This window comes from Corvus moneduloides, chromosome Z (genome assembly GCF_009650955.1).
Source record: "Corvus moneduloides isolate bCorMon1 chromosome Z, bCorMon1.pri, whole genome shotgun sequence".
Lineage (NCBI taxonomy): Eukaryota > Metazoa > Chordata > Aves > Passeriformes > Corvidae > Corvus > Corvus moneduloides.
Genome location: NC_045511.1, coordinates 64,252,304 through 64,268,159, shown reverse-complemented (window position 1 = coordinate 64,268,159; position 15,856 = coordinate 64,252,304). Strand labels below are relative to the sequence as shown.

General features: G+C 41.4%; 1 protein-coding gene across 5 annotated transcripts; it reads right to left on the bottom strand.

The window, feature by feature from the left end:
- Positions 1-1,419: 1,419 nt before the first annotated feature.
- On the bottom strand, positions 1,420-15,176 carry AK3 (adenylate kinase 3). 5 transcript variants are annotated; one of them, XM_032095713.1, is made up of 6 exons: positions 15,035-15,176; positions 13,560-13,832; positions 9,218-9,337; positions 6,183-6,355; positions 4,427-4,545; positions 1,420-3,036 (listed from the first exon to the last, which is right to left on the bottom strand). In XM_032095713.1, the coding sequence occupies exons 2-6, from the start codon at positions 13,705-13,707 to the stop codon at positions 2,913-2,915; spliced, it is 684 nt and encodes a 227-aa protein (XP_031951604.1). In that variant the 5' UTR covers positions 13,708-13,832; positions 15,035-15,176; the 3' UTR covers positions 1,420-2,912. The 5 variants fall into 5 exon arrangements, with proteins under 5 accessions (XP_031951604.1, XP_031951602.1, XP_031951605.1 ...); XM_032095711.1 differs by lacking the exon at positions 15,035-15,176 and adding an exon at positions 14,267-14,424; XM_032095714.1 differs by lacking the exon at positions 15,035-15,176 and adding an exon at positions 14,178-14,253.
- Positions 15,177-15,856: the final 680 nt, after the last annotated feature.

Below are 15,856 nucleotides of genomic sequence, written 5' to 3'. Positions count from 1 at the left end.
AATGGTATCAGTAAACACTCTCCAGCCTTTACTGAAATGTTCTGATTTTACCTAAGGTCTAGAAGGCATACTGATTTCAAAAGTTCAGTGATGACAGCCTACTCCAGTTTTTAGTTCAGGCGAAACAACCCCAGGCAGCACCACAGGCTGGGGCAGAGTGGCTGCAAAGCTGCCCACAGGAAAAGGACCTGGGGGTGCTGGTGCCAGCAGCTGAACATGAGCCAGGGTGTGCCCAGGTGGCCAAGAAGGCCAATGGCATCCTGGCCTGTACCAGCAACAGTGTGGCCAGCAGGACCAGGGCAGGGATTGTCCCCCTGTACTCAGCACTGGTGAGGCCACAACTATAATCCTGTGTTCAGTTTTGGGCCTTTTACTCCAAGAAGGACATGGAGGCGCTGGAGGAGCATGTCTAAGAAGGGCAGTGGAGCTGGGAAAGGGTCTGGAGCACAAGTCCTGTGAGGAGTGACTGGGGGAGCTGGGGTTGTTTGGCCTGGAGAAAAGGAGGCTCAGGGGGACCTTATCACTCTCTACAGCTGTCTGAAAGGAAGGTGTAGCCAGGTGGGGGTTGGCCTCTTCTCCCAGGCAACAGGTGACAGGACAAGAGGAAATGGCCTCATGCTGTGCCAGGGGAGGTTCAGGTTGGACATCAGGAGGTCTTTCTTCACTGAAAGGATTGTCAGGCTTTGGAAATGGGCTGCCCATGGAGGTGGTGGAGTAACCATCCCTGGAAGTGTTCAAGAAATGACTGGACATGGCACCTAGTGCTGTGGGTTATTTGACAGGGTGGTGATGGTCAGAGTTTGAACTCAATGATTTTGGAAGTTTTTTCCAACCTTAATGATTCTATGATTCTGTGAAATAGAATCCAGTAATTTTCAGCTTTGCCTACAGCCAAGATACGGAAAAGTCTAAGTCTGGAGAACGTACCAGAGTATTAGTACCAACACAATAGCAGATCCACTCAGAAGTAGTTTTTCATATGACTTCTGCTCTCTAGCTGCCTTTTGCAGACAGACTGAAGAGAGCAAGGAGCACTTCTGTCCCACATGCAAAGTGGAGATAAAAATTACAAAATTCTACTGAATCTGGTTAAGTTTGACAAATACTCCAGAAAGGATAAGTAAACACTGCCTTCTCTTTAATAGTTAACTATTAAGGGAAACTTAAAGGAAAACTAGTAACTTCAGGTTGTTTTTTAACTGAATGTTGTATGCAAGGGTACTTAGGGAAATGTGGTACAGTGACTTGCAACTGCTACCCTTAGCAGTAGAGCCATTGATCTAGCAACTGTTATACAGTAGAAGTTATTTTTTAAGTTTCTAAGGGGATAAAACTGGATGGTGCAGGTGTGAAATAATGAGATCCCCTCCCCCTGCTCCTTCTGGCTCACTGAAATTTATGTATGCTGGCAAAAAGAAAAATTTCACTGTTTTTTATTGAAATCAAAATGCAAAAATACAAGCAGCAAGTCAGGGTTTCTCACTGTAATATATAAACATTTCTTCAAGAGGACAGTAGAAGTGGCCAGCCTTCTTGGCAAGGTTTCTTTAGATGAAAGGAAGACTGGCTGTAGTGATAGCTGCTGCTCATATTGTTCATTTATAGCAATGGGAAAACTTTACAGTAAATTCTACAGAGACCATCTCTTTTTTAGACTCAAATGTGTCTCAGTATTCATAATGCTAAAACTGGGTGTGCACATGCAGTCCAAGGTATGTCAACACCCCAGCTCTGTAGCTGTTGACAGTCACTGCTAAAGAAGATTGAAATCTGCATTACTAGGACACAGCTACTTCAGACATTACCTAGACGTAGTTGTTTGTTCCTCAGGTTTTGCTGACTCTTTAAAATTCCCAATCTGATGAACATTAAAAAAAGGCTGGGTGAATTCAATGAAAAATAGCAATGGCTGCAGTACCTGGGCTGTTAAAAAGTGTGGACTGTGGAAGTTTGTCTTTCCAGTTATCTAATGAATAAACAAGAGCTGGTCAAAGACAAGAATCTCATGAAAAACAGTCCAATTGCTACAATAAAAATTGCTACAGGAATATGCCAATGTTAATATTTTGACCACTGGAAGTCCTGGCACTGGCATCAGTGAGCACTTGTTTTCAAAGACAGTAGAGAAGACACATTCGCTGGTCAAGATCATCTAGCTACAGGTTTACTAGATTACACTTAATCTGTTATCTGCTGTCTTTTTCCTGATAAAGTCTTACAGGGTCACACAAAGACAGAGGCTTTACCAAACATGTTACACATCATTGAAACTCTGTTTCCATGCCTGCAAGATAGTTGCTCTGAGGGCAAAGTATAAACATACTTGTTTAGGTAATTTTCCCTGGTACTAAGTGTAATTTAAGGTGAGCAAAATCAACTCACATCTGTGCAAGCAAACATATAAGAAGCTAACTCTTCCATAAGGTCAATTTCCATACACACCAGCTCTGGTCTGAAATGGCTTTTTGCAGACCAGTGGTCATGGTTCTTCACAGCTTCTGGCTAGCTCCAGCTTAGGCACATGTTCAAGAAATGTGCTTTCGTGTCCTTACCATTGCTTAATTTACTGACTGAGGAAATAGTCTATGTGCTTTCTAATTAAGCTGTATTCTGAAATGTGTTTCCTTCACCAGTCAATATTTGCAAATGTATTTTCCAAATAAGAGACACAAGAGTACCTGGTTTTGTTAAAGACAGTTATTGTATTTTTAAAATTAGGTATATTTAATATAAAAAAATACAGCATTAAAGTGATAACCACAGGCAACAAAATTTTACCATAATGTAAGTTAAGGACAACATTGGACTTTAATTATTGATGAGTCTGGTAACTACGTGGGCAAATTCTTGATTGCTGAGTCTCACGTAATCAGTAGTGAGCTATGACAGGTGAGCAGAAGTTTGACCTATTTTCACCTGGGAATGGCAGCATCTTTCTGGCTCACATCTGGCAACCTGGTTTGAAGGAAAGCATAGATATGTGGCCAGATCTTATTGGTTTCTGTTCCAGAAAAGGATTTCAATAACCCTTTTTTCCTAAGGAAGAAAAAGAAGAAAATATTACAGTTGTCAAATTGTTTGATTGTTCCTCCACCTCACTTGAAGATTACCCTGGCAGGAGTGTGAAAATATGCATGTGGTGTAACATCAAGAACGGCTGTGGCATTGGAAATGCAGGCTGGACATTCATTACTCTGTTACTCAAACAGCTGGCTCTTGGCCACATCAGAACATAAAACTGATGTCTGTCTGCAGAGCACTTAATCACAAGTAGGGTAAAGATAAGTAGCAATGTTATCACATAGCACGTGGTGTACAGCTGTCATCCAGATGACTGTGACTAACCCAGGTGTTGTAAAGTTGCACCTCATGGATCAAGGAATGTGCATCAGGACAAGCAAGATAACCAGGCACATGTAAGTTATTCTGAATTAGTTGTAGAAGCTTGTTTTTTGTGTCAAGTATGTTATTATCAGTAATAACAGCAGCTTAGGCCTCTATCTTGCTGTGGTGCTCTGAGGCATTTTCACCTCAGAAATCTAACAAAATTAAGAATATTGTTGTCAAACTAGAAAAACTTCTTTAAAACCTGACCACACCAAAGATGGAGCTTCTAGTTTTCTGCTCAACAGTCCTGGAAGAATACAATGAAGAGTGGTGAATATGGAAATACAGAAAGGGTGGTCACTTCATTGATTGTCAGAGTCTGATTTCTTTGTCTAGGCAAGGTAAAATTAAAGCTCTACATGGTGACCTACTAATATCTGTATATTAGCAGTGTGATACTTGCAGCTTTACCTTAAGAGAACCATGGTGTATAATTTTGAGTCTTAAAAAAACTAGTAATTTGTTGTCACTCCACAATGCAAATGATAATTCTGAATTATTCTGATAATTCTGAATTCTGCTTATTCCTGAAGAGTCTTGCTAGCTGGGTCCAATCACAGTCCTGTTCTTAGAACAGCCACATTTAAATCCTCATTTACAGCTTCTCCATTTGTGTATCACTTCTTGACCCCTTGCACTTGTTAGTAGGGCTTCTACTTACACATCCAGAAAACAAAATACTGTAAATTCTTGCCAAAAAAAAAGGAACTGTCTCTGTTACCTTCCCACCAGAGCTGTTGTTGGTCAGAACAGTGCTATGATGTATTGAACAATGCATAGCATTTTTTATAAAGCTAAATATGGCTGGCTGCAGTAACAGGCTATTTTACCACACAGGGTCCAGAAGGTCTCGTAATGGTGGAAAACCATACTCATTCTACTGAGCTGATTTCTTACTGAGTTAATGAAAGCTACACAGCTACTCACACTGTGCTCACTGTTGTGGTATAATATATTCTGTAACTGGAGAGATCTGTTCCTCACTGTGCTAATGCACAGTAATATTTTAGAATGTGGAAGAACAGATTTTACTACTTACCGATAATATTCTAGAACAGGTTTTGTTTGTGCATCATAAGCCTGCAGCCTCTTGCTGACAGTCTCTGGCTTGTCATCATCGCGCTGAACGAGTGGCTCCCCAGTAATGTCATCAATGCCCTAATCATGGTTAAAAACAAACACTGGAGTGTATTTCTTACTTCTGTTTAAGCATGTTTTGTGTGATTTTCTATTTAAATTATGATCAATTTCCCCTTAATCAGGGTGTAGATTTCTGCTTATAAAGAGATAGGCTCCTACCTGTGTTCTTATCTTGAATGTAAGTTCTTGACTTTCCGGTAGAACAGTCTGTAGTTAAAAATATTTTCTCAGTATTGCCAATGACCATTAGATCATAAGTAATGTGACTAATTTGTCCTCTGGAGCATTCGTAGAATATGGGGAATATGTAGAAAAAACCCTCATGTACAAGGGAAAACAATATTGTTGGCAATACATTCCTGTATAACAGGCGATAAGAGACCAACTGGACCTTCATTTGACAATACTAAAATGGGCAAAGGAGTTAATGGCCTTTGATTTTAAGTTGCGAAATGGAAGAGTTATCATTTAGCCACAGCTGTACAAAAAAATTGCGTAAGAGTCAGCTTGAGCTTTGCCTACAGAGGTAGGGACCTAATGTGTGAACTTTTGTTCCTACTAAGTAAACATTTTGCAGGTCTATTAAGACAAAAGAGACAACCATATTTCACCTGTTTAGCTCTATTTCATGTTTTCACTTAAATATTGCAGTCCACTGTGTTGTGGTAAGCCTGCTAATTAGTGAAAGATAAAGCAGTTCCCAGTAGCAAAGCTCTGGCAGCTGAAGCCTACTCTTTGATAAGTCTGATAATTCTTCGTTCCATCTTGCCTGTGCTCTTCCACAATTGAAAATAACCATGATTTTAAACACTTTGTTTTAGACAAAACAAAGACAATTTTTCAGTTGCGCACTTCCAGTGCTTACCTGGTATTTCAATATTCACCTCTTTTCCTGCAACACTGAAATCCAAAAACTACAGGGCCTGCTGTGCTTCTGATGTTACTTAATAGAGCTTCCAGGTGAAATGCGATGCCACAACCGCTAAGTTATTTGGACTTAAAGATGAAATCCAGTTTAAGCTGAGTTGCACTAAAGCAAGTTCTTGTTCTTAAAAAAAATTAAGGTAACAATGTACAGTCTTTATCTTCAAATTCCTCTTTAGGAGATCTCAAGCCATAAGCTGTTAAATCTGTTGAAAACCTTCCCTGACTTGAAAGTTTCTACATCAAGTTTTGCAGTACAGCAGCTCTTCCCTTGAAACTATCCATCCTGGTTAAATATAAACACAGGAAAAGCATTCAGTGGATTCCTCTGACTGATGATTTGGTGTTTCCTATATATAAAGCATGACTCCTCTAGAGGAGGGAAAAAAAAGCTACAATTTGGACTGTACAGGCTGCAAACAGGCTTAGACCATACCCAGATCCTGTGCCAGTGTGCAATGCAGACAGTATTCCAGATGAGTGAACATCTTTAACAAGAGCTTACAAAACACCATGGCATTCTGCTCTGCAGGGGACAAATATGTTGTCCACCAGCTTGAGGTTCTACCAGGTCACTACCCTCATACCAGCAGCATGTTATCAGAAAGATTCTGTGCTCCCAAGAAACAAAATGAGCCTTTTCCTTCTGAGCTGCTGAAACAGTATTTTACTGCAGCTAGCAAAAGCAATGCAGCACTTTTTTAGTGCCAACACCAATGCATATTGCTTACCTGCACTTTGGGAGGACTGAATTCAAGATTGTAGACTCTGCCACTGGCAGGGTGGATCCAGCGTGCTGTGAGCCGACACTTTATGGTCTCAAATGGCACATCTAGGTCAATCACAGTATCTATGTGACATTCTTTGTCAAGGGCTTCTGCCTGAGCAACTGTTCTGGGGAAACCTTTTTAAAAGAAACAACTTCATAAAATTCCAAAAGGAGAGTTATAGCAAAAATTACTTGGTTGAGTCATTAGAGAAAATAATTGTTAGACAGAAAAAAAAAACCCAGAATCATTGTCATATTGTATAAAGACTGAAGAGACATCAGATTTTCCAATATTTTTCAGTGTGTCATGGCATTTAAAGTTGTTAAATGTCTCCCAGCTTTCATTTCTTCATTTCAGTTAATCATCTTCACAAAAGTGCAACAATAATTGCAGAAAGACCCCATATTCATATGTACCACATACCACTACACTGCAAAAAAGCACTGTGTACACATTTAGAATAATAAAGGCTCCAGTGAAAAGTTTCACTCAGAAGTCTGAACAACCTAGAAACATTTGTGACGTCTCTTACTTTCATAGCTGTGTGGGTCTGAGTTAAGGTGGTGGCCATTACAAACCCCTTCTATTCAGTCACAGTAAACAAAATGTATTTACCAGAGGCAGTCCAGGACTTAGAAGGGTTCTAAAAGTTTTAATATATCAAACTGTTCTCAGATATGATGACTGTGAGAATACTCAGGCTGATTAGGAACCTGTCTCTTCACTTTAAAGATGCTGCATTTTTCCCCCATGAACTCTGTGGCTCCCTACTCTATGTCTTGAACTTAGGAGGGGTGTAGTGGGAACAAAACAAGAAAGCCAAAATCTCCACAAAGAATTTAAAATGAAAAATTGAGCACAAGACCTTCAGCGGTCAAAGCTCCTGCAGAACATGCTATTGCATCCTATATTCACTGGAGCAATGCCTCTCCTCAGAAAGCTCTAGCATAGTTTCAATGTTCTTCAGTAGCTTGTAATTTGCATCATGCTGTACAAGTAAACTTCTGCATAAAGGCAAGTACCAATATGTACAAACTTAAAAAACACTTGCATAACATTGGTTGATCTGTCCAGTGCATGAGTAAGGAGAAGTGTTAAAAAAAGACAGTTAATAAACTCAGACCAAGTGCTTGCTTGTGCGTTAAGTCTCTTGCACCTGGTTTGCATCACAGCCATGAGCTGCCCTCATCCTATTTCCCACACATTCACATTATCTCATGGAAGTGCTTCTAAATGTTAAGAGCAGAGGAAGAGGCAGGTCTTCAACACTGCTTTTGAACACTGTTACTATTAGCAAGCCACCACGCTTGCTATTCAAGAACTGCAATTCTTTCTTACTATTAGCAGCCACCACACTTCTAAGTTATGCAGCTGCAAAATGAGTTTGCTTTGGGACTGAATAATGAGAAAATTCCTCAACGAATTGAAGTGTCTTTACAAAAGCATTTCATTGAAATTGAACCAGCATTTTCTACATACAGTGTTTTCTCAATACAGAAAAAGATCTGCAAGATGTGTTGAATTATGAAAATTCCAGGAACACAGAGAAAAGTGCCCTAAATTATACAGCACATAAATCTAAATAGATTATACCCACAGACACATACAGCTAAGACTGCTATGTCTGCTATGACTTTAGAAGCCACCAACCTATCTTAAGGCAGTAAACAGGTATTTGGCTAAGTGAACATACAAGCAGTTCAGAATTGAGCTAGCTGACCCCATCTATTTGTTCTGCATTGCAGTTACCAAACAAAAGATTTCAGGTTAACATATTTCAACAGAACAGTGTTGTTCCTGCAAAGTCCATTATGCCAGAGCTATCCCCAGTGCAATTCACTGCGTCTCATTACAAATGCTGATGCAGACAAAATTTCTGCTCCAAAAGTTTAAAGGCAGGAGCATGTTAACATGCAACAGAAATTGATCTATTCTCGTATGGTCTCAACACAATCATCCTGCTGAGAGGTGCCAGTGGGCACAGCTGTACTGCTGCACATCCAGATCCATAAGACTGGAACTATGTGTACGTTGGACCTGGAACTAAAGAAAAAAAAACCAGTATCTGCAGTTTGTTGCTTTATTGTTTAGGTTTCATTGTGCTGTTCACTGTGGGAATGAAGCCTTTATCTCAGGGAGGAACCCAACTGTGACGAAAGCCACCAGAACAGATCACTCTATGTAGGAGCAACTATAATAAAGCACTAAGGGACAGAGATCACTGTGGACTTTTCACTCCCTCTAAATAAAAATGCCTCACCAATAACTTTCTAGTTTTAACTACTGAGACAGGTTGGGACTAGAGTCTGACGAAACACGCATCCAGCCTAGACGCTATTTCTGTGGTATGCATCCAACTGTAGTCCCATGGGCTGGAATAACAAGAGCCATCCAGTTCATGAATGCAGCATGAAAGCAGCAAATGCATTTTCTCTCTAACTGTGAATGCTGAAACAATGATCTTACACTGCAGAACTGTGAAACAGTTCACTCTGGAGAACAGAATCAAACAGCAAATGAAGGACACCTTTTAGGGCATTTGAGCAATGGTTTTTATTACACTCCACACTGCTACAGTACTTTTCCATACTTACCCTGTTACTGCATCACATGCCTACCTTCCTATTTAAATAATTCCAAAGCCCCATCCTTCAAAAATTTTCTGTTTCCTAAGGACTTTAATAAGAAAAGTCTTTAAAAAAGAAACTTCTCAATGCATATTTCAAAGGGGAAATATCATATAAATTATCATAAAAAATACCAGAATTGCCAGAAATTTTACTGAGGTGTTGAACTATCCTTTTCAACATGAGTTAAATATCCCTGTAATGTTCTGAAGGCAGGATGCACCCAAAGTATATTTCAGCCAAAGAAACTGGGGCAGACTATCTGCTGAAAGTTTTACAACAAGCTGGCAGCAAGCAACCAAAGCAGTTCCAAGTCTTCTAGAGCAGATTTTCTCTCCACATGTAGTGACATCCAGCATGCTAACTTACCATCCAATAACCAGTTGTACCGGTCTAGACCTTTTAGCTCATTCAGCATTAGTTGTGTCATGATGTCATCTGGAATAAGCTGCCCTTGATCAATGTAGGACTTGGCAAGGATTCCAACTTCTGCGAAAGTAAGAGAAGTTGCATTACACTATCTCTGACCCCCAGCAAGTGAAAAAAATCCCACAAGCCTGCAAAAAAGTTGTTTTGATCAGGATGACACAGAGAAGTTGTAAAGAAGACAGACAGCGTGCTTGCCTGTCTTAAAAAAATGGACAATCAGCTAGGATCTGACCATGCAAATATTTATCAGATTAATTTGATCCATCTATAGTTTCACAGACCGTAACAGGACAAACCACACCTCTATCCTCACATCCTCTGAGTAAGTTTACTAGTATGTATTCATAATATTAAGTTCCAAAAACTAAAATGAGGAGAGGCCATTAGGCACGAATCTTCAAAATAGGAAATATAGAGAATAGAAATTGATTAAGATATCAGCCCTCAGACTTCTGAAAAGAAAGTTATTTTCTCAGCTTAGTGGCTAGTTTCTAACTTATGCTTAGGCTTCATTACAAAGATAAATGCCTTTGGCATTTAAGAAAGCAGTCTGCAGTGGGGCACACTTGCCAGATATGTATTTTTATGATTACTAGAGTTACAAGAGGATGTTTATAGATATTGTACACTATTTATGGGAACACACAGACACTAGTATTTTCCCATTGAACTGCCTAACCTTTCGTACCAGTCATTTATCCCACTGGCTCAGAAAAATTCCATCTATGCATCATAGTTCCAGATATCACGCAACACTACTATATGGCAGGCAGTAGCGTGCTGCAGTTCACCCAAATCATGGGTATAGCCAGGAAGAAATTCAGTTGCCTGGGTTATGTCCTAGGAACAAAGTTTCCGTATCTTCCATTTATAAAACAATTACCCAGTTATGTTAAGTCACCCAGAAGAGCAGCTAGACTGGTTTCGTTGTGAATCTGCAGAAGCCTTTACTTGCAGTCAGTTCAGATCTAGTTACAGAAAACTAAACAGAAGAGAAAATGGGGTGGGCTGGCACATCCACACAAGATATGACCACTTTCAGCAGAAAGCAATGACAAATGTCAGTCCCATCACTCAGTGCACTGAATGTGCAACAGGACAGAGGCCCTTCCTCAGATGAGGCAACTGAAAAGCAATACTTGTCCTCAAACAATAGCTTTGGTGATGAGAAAAAAAAAAGGCACTAAAGGAGCAATTTCCTCTTGCTGCCTGTTCACATCTGTAGTCAGGCTTTGCAAAGACCATTTAGAAATAGGCACTATGCACCTTGGCCAGACTTCAAATAATGCTCACTATGTGGAAAAGAGTCAGTCAGTGGTGTCTGAGTCCTCCAGCACATCACAAACTGGAAAGAAGGTGACCATCTGCCTGGTTACAAGGTGTCTCTTCTTCTCGCTACCTCTCTTCTTCATACCTCTTCTATTATTCTACTGTGCTTTGAACCATGTACCCTGCAAAAGTAGGTTGGGAGGAGGAATAAATCACATCTAGATAGTTTAATGTGTACTTGATGCTTGGCTCTGCTACTGATTTATGTTGCTCTAGCCACAATGATCTAAAAACCTGCACCAGGCAAGGTTCACAGGGAACGATTCTAACTTTCTTTGGAAAGATTCATGGGTTTCTGGGCTCAGAGAGGTTTAGAATATGGCAAACTATTTTTAGACCAGCAGAGCTTGAAAAATGCTGACTTTTGGCCCTCTCTGCAGAACTCAGGTCAGTTAGAAAGTCACAATTACAGAAGGAAAAAAATAGGCACAACTGTACCCAAATAGTCATATATAAGGACAAAAGGCTGGTATACTAGACCATAACTTTTTTTCACCCCTGCTGTTGGGAGTGGGATTTCATGGGGTTTTGTGTAGGTTTTATTTAGTTCTGGGTTTTTTCAGGTTGGGTCTGAAACCACCACGGGCATGGTAGTCTTCAGAATTACAGGTAATACAGATTTCTTTCCTTTCCAGGTGATGACAGGTATCCATGTTCTACGGTTTTACTGACGATTGGCACGTTCTAACCATATTACAGCAAATAAGCTCTAGCCATAATCAGACAATAATTACCTTAGCATTAGAGAGGTGGTCACAGACTCTCCACTCTCCCGTAGAACATGATAATAACTGCAAATTTTCAACAGGACTTTTCAACATTTTCACAAGACAGCAAATGCAAAATTTGCACTGTATAACTACTATTAACCATATCTAATTTTCCAAGGGCTTTAACTGCCCATCTTAGTGTAACACATTTCCCAAAGACTTGGAAATTGCAGGACACTTCTATTGTGATCAAAACTCGTGAATCTTTGCCTTGACTGAACTTATCAAGGCTCTCTGAGTTTCCTCTCAGTTGTTCTCCTGTTTCCAGTGTAGTACCTCGTCCTGCTACCTCATACATCATCTCAACCCTCTGGAAAACATTTCTGCAACTAGTGACTGATTTTCAATGAAATTGCAATAGTTTCATCTGGGTTTACTTGAGCAAGAAACTCTATAGGAGATTCTGGTAAATTCTGCTCTAGCTAATTTAGAGCAAACTTCATCTCTAAACCATCCACTGACTTCTTTCCTCATAGTCTGCATTTTAATGTGGCTGCTAAACTTCCATTTCACACCTTTGCTCTCCTTCACAGTCTTTCATCTATCCAACCCACCTAGAATTCTTTGTGTAATCACTTCTCTCTCCATCACTTCAGGCTCCTTTCTCAATTCAAGCAGTATGATATTTCCACTTGCAATTTCCTCTTCTCACACAACCTTCAGCTTGGTTCTGGTGCTCTATGGTCTTGCACAAAACCTAAAGTATTTAGCAAACATTGAAAACCTCAAAGCACTTGGTAAAATAACGTATTTCCTTCATTTTTTGGAATGGCTGTCCACTAGGTCCTACACTGAAAGTTCATAACAGAAGTTTTGTGACCCCCTGCAAATAAAAACTTATGATTGTGCAACCAAATAGAAATAGCATGAATATGATCAGATATGTCTGTGCAGGTGTGCTCCTAGGAAATTCTTAACTTATGGATATCAACTACAGTAAAGTCAGTCACTGTACCAAAGTCATTATCCTTACTGAGTAAACAGAATTTCTGTGAAGACAGATGCAAATCATGTAACAATTGATTTCAAAATAGAGATAAATTTTCACCTTCAAACATGCTTATGAGTATTCCAAAACTAAGACTGCCAGTTACCTAAGCATAATACTACCGTGATACAAGTGAATGTAGAACTTTACAGCTTGAAGTTGCTGGAAATAATAACACTCTCACTTCATCACGTGCAGCCTGAGATGGCTCTTACAAGGTTTTTCACCCCACCACATAGAAAAGCAGATGTGGAAGTCAGAAGGGAACCTTCCATCATTGCAAAAATCCACCAGAGAGAGGGACTGTGGCATCTCATCTGAGGCTAGAGGACAAGCTAGGACTATACAGCAAAAATAATTAATATCTTTACCTAGTATAAGCACCACTGTATGTAAGCACAGACCACGCTGAAACCTAAGCATGATATGAACTGGTAAGACAATAATAATTTTTTAAGCTATGCAGTTTGAAAATTTTGCCCATTGTTTTTTTGAAAGCACCACTATGTTATGCCTACCAGCTCAGGACTAGGCCTAATTTTGGAATTAACAATTAACAATTCTAAGTGCCTCTACTTCTAGCCATCAAATGAATACCTGAAAAGATCTGGTTGTCCAAAACCCCTCCTCTTGCCCTGCCTGTTAAAAAATATGAGTATTTTTCCCTTTTAAGATGCTTCCAGCTGGAAAAACCATAAGAAACGATCAGAGCTACTAGAAACACCTACAAAAACCACTGGGTGCTTACAAAAAGCACCGAGACAAGGAAAAAATTAGGTGTAACAAAACACGAATAACGGGATAACTCCAGATAACCCCGTTCACCTTTTTCCTGAAGAGGCTGGCAAGTGACAGCTCGTGGAGGATCCACGGCTGCAGATATGAGGCCCACTTCAGTGGCCTCTGGACTCCAGAAGAGCTCTCTGAAGATATCCAACCTCTGTCTGCGTGGGAGGGGCACACAGAGGTGGGACTGGGAAGCAGCAACCCCCCTCAAAGAAGCGCCCTCTCTTCTTGGAGGGGGAAGGGAGGGAAGGAGGGGTTGAGGGCAGGAGCGTGTGTCCCTTCCCCGGAGCGGGGCTGTGTCCCGCGGGAGCTCCCGCCGGGCTGCGTGGGGACCGTTCTCGCGGGGCGGGGACGGGAACAGGGGTCGTCGTCGCCACGCACACATCCGCACCCCCGTCCCCATTCCCACCTGTCTTCTTCTGCATGTTGTCCCTCAGCAGGTCGCCGCTGGAGAGGTGCTTCATGCCGAAGTGCTTGATAATCCGAGCGGAGACGGTGCCTTTCCCGGAGCCCGGCGGCCCCATGATGACGGCGCGCAGCAGCGGCGGCACCACCATGCTGCTCCCGCTGCTCCTGCCCCTCCTGCCGCGGGAGGAGCGCCGCCTTCCCGGGGAGCGCCGCCTCGCACCGGCGGGGAGCCCCGGCCGGTCCTCCCAGGGAAAGGCAGTGGCAGCTTCTCCGGCTGTCAATCAGAGGCAGGAAGGAAAGATCCTTTACGTAAATGCACGGGAGGAGGGAGGGATAAATGAATAATGATAATAAAAAGATAACTAGAGCAAATTGCATCTCAGAACGTCGCATCAGACCGCGTTCAGGCATCACTGTTCAAACCGGCCCTGACCAGCTGCCCCACACCCCTCTGCCCAGGAGGCCCGTTTTGGCTGCTCCCCGAGCCGTCAGCCCCTGCCGCCCCCTCAGTCACAGAATCGCTTAGTTTGAAAAAGACCTTGAGTGTCACCGAGCCCAATACGTAATCCAACTTTGCCAGTCCACCCCTAAATCATGCCACAAATTGATACAAGTCCACCTTTTAAATACCCCCAGGAATGGTGACTCCACCACTTCCCTGAACTATCACAACTATTTCCCAAACCGAGCTGGGACATGGCTCCTTACCTGGCTGTCACCTGATGACGGCTTGACTACTGACACGTCCCATTGCTGCCACTGCCCTGCCCAGCTGCCCTGAGGCTGTGGGTGACTTTGCTGAGCTCATCCACCCCCATGCAGCAGCCCTGCTCTTGCTGATCTCTCACAAACAAGCTCTCACTGCCTGGCAGCAGGCAGCTGCTTTCGTAACGAGCTGTGCCTGAGTTTTGTTTAAGATACTTGAATGCGAACGGCTGCAGGTTGTCCTTGTTCTGAGTACTGTTCTTCCAAACACCCAGAGGTCCTTTCCCACAGATACGATTCAGTGATTCTCAGCTACAGCAGAACACAATGTTTTGGCCGAAATAGAAGATTGTCCCATTTTCTGAGTGTTCACTGTCGTGTCCACAGAAGGAGAAGTGAGCCTTCCTCCTAAAGGTTCTGGAGACGCTGATGCATCTCAACCGCTGTACCAGAAGGGCCACAGAGAAAAAGTGAGCAGAAAGTAGAGCTACAGCCAAAACATTAATGAAATTTAGATTCCTGTTTTTAAACCCCGTTTCATTTCAACAGTTTTACATTGGGACAAGTAAAGCCACTAGAAAATATTCAAACGGTTGTTTGGTACTTTGGAACAGTAAGGAAATGGGAATATAGCCCCAAAACTCCCCGGTCAACAAAATAAATTACCTTAACCGTTAAGTATGAAGGCACTGGCTTAGCACATAGAGTTCTATGAGCATAAAGTTCACTACACTGAGAAATGTGAACCTTCATAAATGAACCTAGTAATACGTCTATTCCAGATTGTAGTAGTCAGAAACAGTGAAACATTCAGGGCTCCAGCAGTGTTCCCAGGCAACAACTCAGTCTGCCAAAGCACCACAGTCTTAAACAAAATTTGGCAACAAAAGGCATTTGGATGTTGGAAGCTACACTATTTGTTTTAAGCTCCACAGTTCAGAGATTTCTGAATGGCAGAAGTTCACAAAAAGTGATGATAAATATTCCTAAAGCAAATACATGGGAAAATGGACAGTATTATATGAAATACATATCCAGCAAATACGACTTTTTAGAGAGATAATTAATCTCCAATGCCACCATGTAAAAAAAGCAGCAATGATTTATCTGCCTGTTTAAAGAGAAGCCTAAGGTTCAGCCTCTCTACAGGCACTATTGAGCAGCTCAGAATTCCAGACAGGAATACTAAGACAATCCCTTTGTTAAAGACTGTTTAGAAACCTCTCTGAACTTCATAACAGATTCTTGAAGAAGGGGTGGAAATGGATAGAAAGGCACTTCTCATGCATACAGAGGTTCTTACTAGGATACGGCTTTTGTAGAACAGAAGTGGGTACTTAGATTACAAAAAATAGAAAGTAACAGAAATTATTGTTCCCCTTTCCTTGGCTATCTTTGCTGAAGTCCAAACCTTGCCCTAGTAGTTTTGTGCAATAGTTGTAACATACTCAGAAGTGGAAAAGGAAATAATGGGTCAATGATTCACTAGTTTGTATACAAATCTTTACACAGCTATTCTGTGTAAGACAGGCAAGCGCTTTTTTTTGGCGGCTCTCATTTTGCTGTTTCGAAAATGACATTTTATCCTCTTTG